At 41.7% G+C, this 8991-nt stretch overlaps 1 protein-coding gene across 1 annotated transcript; it reads right to left on the reverse strand.

Moving 5' to 3' along the window:
* Positions 1-3508: 3508 nt before the first annotated feature.
* vip (vasoactive intestinal peptide) lies at positions 3509-8684 on the reverse strand. The gene is made up of 5 exons (XM_068734427.1): positions 8561-8684; positions 8348-8452; positions 7038-7163; positions 5605-5716; positions 3509-4821 (listed from the first exon to the last, which is right to left on the reverse strand). The coding sequence occupies exons 1-5, from the start codon at positions 8653-8655 to the stop codon at positions 4813-4815; spliced, it is 447 nt and encodes a 148-aa protein (XP_068590528.1). The 5' UTR covers positions 8656-8684; the 3' UTR covers positions 3509-4812.
* Positions 8685-8991: the final 307 nt, after the last annotated feature.

Consider the following 8991-nt stretch of genomic DNA (forward strand, 5'->3'; position numbering starts at 1 on the left):
GTATTGGGGCATCACGTGACTTGAGGTTGTAATTTGCTTCAAAGCATGTCACTAAAAGAAAAAAGTAAAGAGGCGACATAAAGGTACATCTTTATTTTTAAATATGTAAATAGGCCCTCGCCTTTTAGAATATTACAAACAACAGATTTACGTATAAAAAAAGAATACGTACCTCTTTGCTGACATTCCCATCAGCCTCAGCTCTACTTTGTGTTTCAAGCTAACTAGCAAATGTTAGCATGCAAAGACGCTATACGCTATCATCATATTAGCATTGTCACTGTGTGCATGCTAGCATTTAGCTCAAAGCCCTCTGTGGTGGAGGAGCATGGCTTTAGACCGTCTGTTCTGTTTCACCACACGTGAAATCAAACCATCTGACTGCTAACGGTGAAACCGACGTGAGCTAACGCTGAATCAGCGACGTCTGTCGTCCACACATACAGAGACAGACACCGCGGACTCTAATTATAAGATCGTCTGATGCGGATCCAGCCCTGCAGAACATTGCTTATGACATTTATGAGTCAAATATCCGCTGCCATTTTGACACATGTAAACAAAGTGAGTCACGACGGAGGAAATGAGCAACAACGTTTTAACTTAACACCAGAACTCAGTCATTCGGAGGAGGAAACACTGTCCCTCTGAAATCTATGGATTTTTGTTTGTTTCATTGTCAAAGATTCAAGGATGATTTATTGTCATTATGCAACACAGGGACGCACAACGAAGAGGTTGTAGCCCGTTTTCAACACAACACATGACGTGCTATTAAGCATCAACGTCAACAGCTGCCAGTAGGATGGCGTGGCGTTATCTACAGTTAATAGCGCAAATTTGGGCTCGTTTATGAAAAGTCTCTACAATTTTGATTTATGACCAAATAGCTACTACGGTGGCCAACGAGGGTCAACACGCTACCACAGTCCACAACGTCTTCTCTCAGGAGAAACGTGCTGCAGCTTCAGAAAAGACGGTAATTCAAAAACACGTTTGAAAATCCAAAACAAATACGGGAAAATAAAGAAGGTGCAGCAGAAACCTAAAACTAATACATTAACAGCAAACACAATGGTGTGTGTGTGTGTGTGTGTGTGTGTGTGTGTGGCATGAGGCGCTTCACCTCCCAACACCCTCCAAACAGAAAGCATTAGAGCCACAGACGGAGAAGCGCTCATGAATTTCATAATGTGTTGAATCACTATTGTGTCGTCTCAGTCAGGACAGTCCAACATTCGTGGTTTATCTTGAGAGGTCTGTATTCGTGTAACGAGGGGAGATTAACGCTGCTGCTGCTGCTGCTGGATTTCATAGGAAAACGCACAAAAAATGAGTAAGATCTCCTACGAACCGTTGTGTGAGGACACCTTAACTTATGACCAAGTCATCTCCGTTTAACTAACTTTAAATCATCAACCAGAAAACTATCAGAGAGAGAAGACAGGAAACATGTTTTTGCCTTTAAATTGTGAAGAACAGGGCGTCCATTTGCACTTGGACTTCTTTCATCACCTGCATGTCTCCGGTAGACACGTCCTCCTACAGCCGGAGCCATTACAGAGCTGAGAAGTCTGCTAATGGTGTGAAACATGACTTCATGACTGAAATGGGTACTTTCAGACCCACAGACATCACACAGCTCACTGTCCATTAACAGCGATGTGACCCACTTCCACTAAAACTGTGAAAGCAATTAAAGGTGTAATATCACGTTGATGTTGCAGGCTTTAAGGAGGGTGTTAATACGGACAACACGGTGGAGTCACTATCAACCATTAGCACTGTGTTCTGGATGTACTGACTGTATCAATTGTTTTGTAATAAACCGTATTGTACTGAAGGCTGACTCAACAAAGTCTCATGAAATGCAACCTATTGGTAACGTTTAGGTTTAGATAAGGAAACCACTGAGTTGGGTTTCAGTCAAAAACATCCTGATTGGGCTCAAAATGACGACGTAGCTTTAGGTTGACTTTCCATTGGCATCGTTTTCGTGCTGAGCGACAATTTGAGTCCCAGTAAATGAAACCAATAGATTACATTTCTGAAACTGAGCCGGCCGACAACATCTTCTCAGGATAAAGCTGGCAATATATTTCATATTTTAGTTTATTGTCTGTGGCCTCCTGGTGGAGACGTACATCTGCAGGTCAGGTACATGTTCTGGATTTAAATTCTAACAGCTGTTGTTGTTTTGAACAAAATTGTGAAAATTGTGCATTTCTTGTGGACTATTATCAGTCGCCGATTAACACATGTTTGGCTGATTTGTTTAATCTTCTCATGGGATTTGTTGATCATAATAAGAAATAAAATGAACAATCACCAATTTGAAATGTTATCAGCCGACTGAAATGGTGTTATCAGTGACTACCATCGCTGCCATTATAATGCATCAGACAGGTTAAACTGCACCCGCCAAGTCAAAGGTAACCCTGTGAACGGAAACAAAACTACTTTAGGTTTCACAAATACCCCTCATCAGAATTATTAATTAGAGTTATTAGAATTTTTACAAGGAAAACTCCTGTTTCAGATATCTAATCCAGTTGGTCCTTGTTTACAGATATACATAATGTCATTTTGAATATCCAAAATACATTTCATACCATGCTACTTATGACAAAATGCAACTTTCTTGACGTGCAAAATGATCTTCTAAATTGGCAAACATATCACGTGTAATTCATCGCACGATTCAAACGATTATTTGTCTCTTTCCATTGAATACCGTACCGGGGGGGGGGGGCACCGCGACCGCTGATATCTACAATGAAGTAAAACTACGTAGTCGCTGTCCGTGGTGCTGAACTTGTTGTTCCATTCAGAGTCACACAATCCGTTTGTTGTGTCTCCTGCTGCTCATTTCTTCTTCTCCACCTCACATTTACTTCCATCAAACATAAAAAGTTTTATCATTTTATCATCTTTTGTTTCTATAAGATTAAACAGATTACTGTGAAAAGGATTCATGACTCCCTCACACATATGTATGTGTCTGATATTAAAGTACTGGCTGACAAAAGGAGGCGTTTTAAAGGGAAAAGAATCACTCGGTGTTTTCATGTCAGTGTTACTGAACTTCACATCAATCAGCTGACACCCACAGGGAAGAAGTGAAGGTCGCTCTGTACTCACACGTCAGCGTCTCGCATCCTTCTATATAATCACATAGATGACTTTTTCTTATAGAAACTACGGTTAGCTGACGTCAGACAGCAATGCTGAATTCATGACTTTAGAATAATACACATTGCAGTTGACGTGTTCGCATAATATTGATTGACATTCTCCTTTAAATGGTTACTAGACACCCAAACATACCTTTCAGTGGAGATATTAAGTGTCCCATTATGGTTTAAATGCTGTTTTTCACCCAAAAATGTCATTTTAAGGGAAAAAAAAGCTCAAAATATGAACCATCAGCAGCTTAACTTCTACATTCCAAAACCCAAACTGATCAAACTCAGGTCCATCCGTCAAACAACCAGGCAGACAAAAAGACTCAGCTTTGAAAAATAAACCAATATCTTTTATTTGGTGAGTGGTGTACATCACTATATGCACTAAAGGCTGCTCTACGCTCACTTATAATGTCTTTGCTCTACATATGGAATAGTATAAAGTGATTAAATGCATCGGTGTCCATTCTTCTTGATCCTGCGTCTCCTTTTTGTTACCATGAAATGACCACATTTGGATTCTCTAAAACAAGTCAGCGCTTCGATCATGATTTGTAAACCTTTGAAAATATTCATTTGAATTTAACGAGACAGGAGTTCTGCTGAAAATAGTCCCAATTTATTGTGTAATAGAACAATCTATAGAACGCTAGCATTCTAATGAAACTAAAATTGGCAATTTTGATTTACATTGTATTTCTATGGAACTATTGTTCTATAAAAAGTAAATGGGTCTGAATCTATATGAAGCAGTTATTCCACTGAAAGTCAATAGTGTTAGAATTCACACAAATGTTCCATTCACAAATGTTGGTCACAATAGATTCACTGAAATTCAATGGAAAAGTCACTCTATTGAAGGGGAGCAGTTCAATTAAAGGTTATGAGGCCATTAAATTCCATTTTATGTATGTTCTCACTAAAAGTAAATAGAGCCACGGGTCAAATTAACTTAATAGTACAGTTTGTTCACAGTCAGTGATTTGACTGAAAGTCAATGGTCCACTGAAGATTAGTTGGAAACGTTCCCCATTGAAAGTTAATGGAACTTTTGTAAGTGAGAATTCAATCAGACGTATTTCCCATTCAGAGTTAACTGACCAAAGGCTGATCACGTAACGCTTCAGTTACAGTAGATCCACTGAAAATCAATGGGAAAGGTACACTATTAAAAGTGCTCTCTTGACATTCAATGGGAGTCGACGGGACAAATTTCATTCAAATTTAATACGACAATGGTTCCTTCAAAAGGTCATGAGAGAAACGGTTTCAATGAAAGTTAATGGAACAACAGTGATCTTAAAGGAAGGTAAATGGTACTTCTGTTTTACTGTTTTACTGCGGTTTTCAAACACTGGTTGATCAAACTGCACGCATGTTGCTCAGTGCGGCCCAAAGAGTCTATATAGTATTGTGTGTGTATATATACATATACATACATATATATATATACAGTGTAAACATGTACTGTGTGGATGAAGAGATACATAACCACATGGGAGAACACATCATCATCATTGGCTGATTTGACTTTTCGAACGTCTTGAACGATTAATACTGCGTTGCTGTTGGAATGGGCGGTTTCATGAGGATGACTTGAGGTATTCACTCCAACACGAGCCGCTCCTCAAAGTGGCTGCAGACAAGCAGGAGAGAGGAGACAAAACATGAATTATTTACAACTCTTTACTTCCCTTTATTTAGCCCCGGACATATTCAACACGTAATCTATAGCGTACAACGCGGAGGCTCTGTAGTCCGAACCGAGACGGCAAAACTTTATGACTCCTTTCAATCTCGACAAATGCAGACCAGATGCACTTTCACAATAAAAGCCCGATATGCACTGTAACTGTTACTGTACCAGAGGGGAACTCACATTCACTCAGAGCATTTCAGTAAAAGGAAACTCAAGCTAGCTTACAGTAGCAACAGACAGCTAGCGACCTGAGAGGACACACACCTGTTTCTCAGAGAGGCCACGCCCTCATTTATGCCTACCTTTAAGCCTTAAGATAATTGAAACGGGTGCGTTAAATTAAACTTCACCGCCCGCACAGTTGTCATGAACGGGATGTTAGATATAGTAATAGTTGTAGTGACTTGAAACATTGTTTTGTACCAGGCTGTAAACATACAGGGAGGTCAATGGGGATTGACTCTCTCTCTCTCTTTTTGGAGCCAGCCTCGAGTCATGACCCGCCCCTTCCTCTGATTGGCTAGCACTCGTTGCCTGGTTAGCTTTCGGCCGGAGGAGTGAGATTGGTGCGGGTGAGAGTAAGAATGTCAGGCTAAGCCAATCAGAGGCAGAGTAGGGCGGGTCATGGGTTCTCTCTGTTGAAATGATAGCGTCGACGGTGGTTTGGGAAAACGGTTGTTTCAGGTTGAGGTGTGTGTGTGTGTGTGTGTGTGTTCCTACCAGCTGAAAGTTGTTTAGGAGGTGGTCTACGTTGATGTCATCGTAGCTCTCCTGGAAGGTGTTGGGTTCGTCCCTGGACTCCTCCGGGTCGCTGGTTCCAGGATCTTCTAGGCTGTGTGTAGAACGTAAATGCAGATTGAAATAGAAACAATACAAATATGTGAAATTCTACAAAACAATAACACATCTGACGGAGGGAAAAAGGGTGTTGCATGTTATTTCTTAACTGTACATTCTGTAAATGTACAGTTTTAAACTTCAAGCAGCTATTTGGTGTTGGTCCAAAGACAAACGATGAACAAACATAAACTCTTCTGGAGGCTGCAGACTTAAATGTTGGAGAGTCATTTTGACATTTTTTCCTAAACCATGAAACCAACTTTATATCTGCTTCCCTCATTGTTGTTCATCAATATTGCTCTCTCAATACATCTGAAAGGAGAGGTGTGTCATGCAGCTTATCATCAACGCTTTGTTTGAGATCTACAATGTTTAGCAGCTGTTTAAAATGTCCATGATGTCACTTAAAAGGCTCATTCACCATGTGGTACATCCTGCTTTCAAGAGAAATGATCAACCGTGTAGAATTACATTCAAACTAAGTCTACATTTAAAGGAGAAGGTTTCACATTGTTCCTTTGAAAACCAGCAGGTGATGTCGCTCTGTGTCTTTATTCAGGCTGCTCTCACACTCAGCTGTACCTTCCAAAAGTAATGCACCACAATACAAATATAAGGCCCGTAATCATGAGCCAGGACAGCTGACGGAGTAAACAGAGTGATTCAGTCTGTTTAGGTAGGAGGACAAAAACACGAGACTTTTATGTGTGAAACGTAAAACACGAGTCAACGTTGACTTATTTGTTATGTAACTTTCGTTCTTAAGTAACGTAGTTCTGTAGTTATTTTTACCCAAACCACCATTTGCTCCTAATCCATCAGACATTCTCTCTAGTGTCCACCAGGGGGCGACTCCTCTGGTTGTATAGAAGTCTAGTCTAAAATGACTCTACTTCTCTCTTGATTTATTCCCTCAGTAAACATTGTAAACATGAGTTTATGGTCTCAATCTCTAGTTTACAGTCTTCTTCAATACAGCATGATGTTCATTTAGTACATTATGCTCCATTTAGAGTCAAACAGACCATAAAGAGGGGATGCTTTAGGGGCGGGGCTTCACAGTGATTGACAGGTCTCTACCAGAGACGTATACGCCGTCTCTACGTCACTCCTCCTCAGTCCAGATATGGTCACTTCCTGTTCACTGGTTGCAAAAAAGCCAAGATGGCGACGGATCAAGAGATTCCTTTGAGACTAAAATAAGAAGGTATGGTGTTTTCAGTACAACATGGCACATGAACTATTTCCCGGTGCTTCCTGTGAGTCCTAATGGGGTTCATGTTCCAGTGACTGTATGGAGGTCTGGTGCCTACCTTCTCTTTCCTGTTAACACCGAGTTCAGGTACTTCTTAACGGCCATCTGTTTGCGAAAGCGGCTGTAGTTGTCTGTGAAGATGGCGTCTGAGTGGCGCTTCACCGGCTCCTCCATCAGCTCATCGCTGCAGAGAGAAGAGAATCGTGAGAGGAAGAAAGAGAAACGAAGAGGAACAGAGAGGAACGGAGAGGAAGGAAGTGGAACGGAGAGGAACGGAGAGGAAGGGAGAGGAACGGAGAGGAACGGAGAGGAATGAAGAAGAAGGTAGAGGAACGAAGAGGAACGGAGAGGAATGAAGAAGAAGGAAGAGGAAGGAAGAGGAACGGAGAGGAAGGGGAGGTGTGAGAGGCGTCGTTCTTCTGTCTGTGTAGAACAAACATGTCGTGAAACAGCAGTGGCATAAATTAACCTTTACAATTGTTTGGTCAATCACAAAAGGCTTTTCATTGCAAATGTCAGAAAGTGGCCTGGTGTCAAACTGTCGATGCTCATTAAACACATCACCTGTTTAATGACCTATTCCTTTTTTTTGCAAAAAAGTTTCTTGTGACGTAAATGTTAGAAAATGTGGTTTTCACACAAATGATAACCACATTTACATGATTTTACTGATGCTGTCATTTGGTTTTATTTCCAAGAATTTAATTAAATTCATGGTTTCATAAATTTTCAAGCACATTTCTGATTAAAATAAATACAATTTAACAGTAGAAACACGGTCAAACACGGTGAAGTTATCTCCTTCATTACTAAACCACATATTTAAAACATGATTTGTGTTTTCTTTGAATTAATTTCTGTATGAAGACAAATAACTGATATTTTCTCTTTAAAGAGCATTTTAAGACCTCAGACTTCTACACTCATTTACATATTTTCGACACGTTTTTCTATTATTTGTCAGCTGTTTAGTAAACTGTCCAGAAGCCTCCGTGGCTCCGGTCCTCATGAGACATATTGGTCTCATGGTTCCTTTGTTTTTGAATAACTGAGCATCAGGAGGAGGCTGATGGTGGCTTCTTTATCCGCTTGTTTTACACTTTTTTCTATTTTCAAAATTATAATTCCTGTTTCATAAATCTGAGAGCTGGTTTGTATTTTTAGTTTTGATCTCCAGTTTCTAACACCGTCCAGTTCTGACAGTTCACCACAGACCTGCTAGCTGTCAGGTGAACAGGCTTCAGACGCGTTTTAAGTAAAACTATGTAAAGGTGCCTCCGTACGAATTAACGAAGCCAGGTTCAGCCTCGTCCCTCGGCCCGCCAGCTCGCCGGTCTGCCGGGCTCTCCGGACGGGGAGGTCACCTACCTGACCCGCTTCCCGATCAGAGACTCCAGGTACCTCCGCGCTGACAGCTGCCCGAGGAGTTTGCTGTATCCGCTGGTGAACAGACCGTCCGCGTGTCTCGTCGGCCTGCACAGCATCACGGACAGGGACATTACAATCCGCAGCGGCTCCAATAATCACAGACATAAAAGGAGAACCGTGAGCAGGAGTCCACAGGTCGACTCTTTCTCTTACCTCATGGATGAGTATGGCAGACTCAGAGTCCGGGAGTACAACACGCTGCACAGGGCTATTAGGAAAAGCAGCTGGGGGCCGGTCCGTTGTAACATCGCTTTACACCTGAGGATGGAAACGACAGTGAACACGGAGGACACCGGCTCGTTCCTCAGAAGCACCATGACGCCCAGCAGTCACGTCGTTAACAGAAGAGCAGTTAAAAGCCACGAAGAGCCGTTTGGACCGCTCACGTACAGCTGAATTCTGTCCGAGGGGAGCAGAAGAAATAGTGCGTAATTACGCACGGCTGGCGAGGACAAAGCCGTTTGCTCCTGGAGACGCTGAGACTCGTTTGTCCCCACAGAGAGCACGAGCTGAAGGAAGTGTTCAGCTTCTACCAACACAAACGTCCTATTCCTCAAATGACTTCACTGCCCGAAATGTTTCCA

The sequence above is a fragment of the Cebidichthys violaceus genome, unplaced genomic scaffold (genome assembly GCF_023349555.1).
Source record: "Cebidichthys violaceus isolate CVI_PGR_0920_01 unplaced genomic scaffold, fCebVio1.0.p SCAF_64, whole genome shotgun sequence".
NCBI lineage: Eukaryota > Metazoa > Chordata > Actinopteri > Perciformes > Stichaeidae > Cebidichthys > Cebidichthys violaceus.

What these genes read in the sequence shown, in the direction of transcription:
- vip (XM_068734427.1), bottom strand. Translation starts at nt 8,655, where the DNA reads ATGTTACAACGGACCGGCCCCCAGCTGCTTTTCCTAATAGCCCTGTGC. An exon ending in CTGATCGGGAAGCGGGTCAG is followed by an intron (nt 7,164 to 8,347) that starts GTAGGTGACCTC and finishes TTCTCTCTGCAG; the next exon opens with CGATGAGCTGATGGAGGAGC. An exon ending in GTGTTAACAGGAAAGAGAAG is followed by an intron (nt 5,717 to 7,037) that starts GTAGGCACCAGA and finishes TTCTACACACAG; the next exon opens with CCTAGAAGATCCTGGAACCA.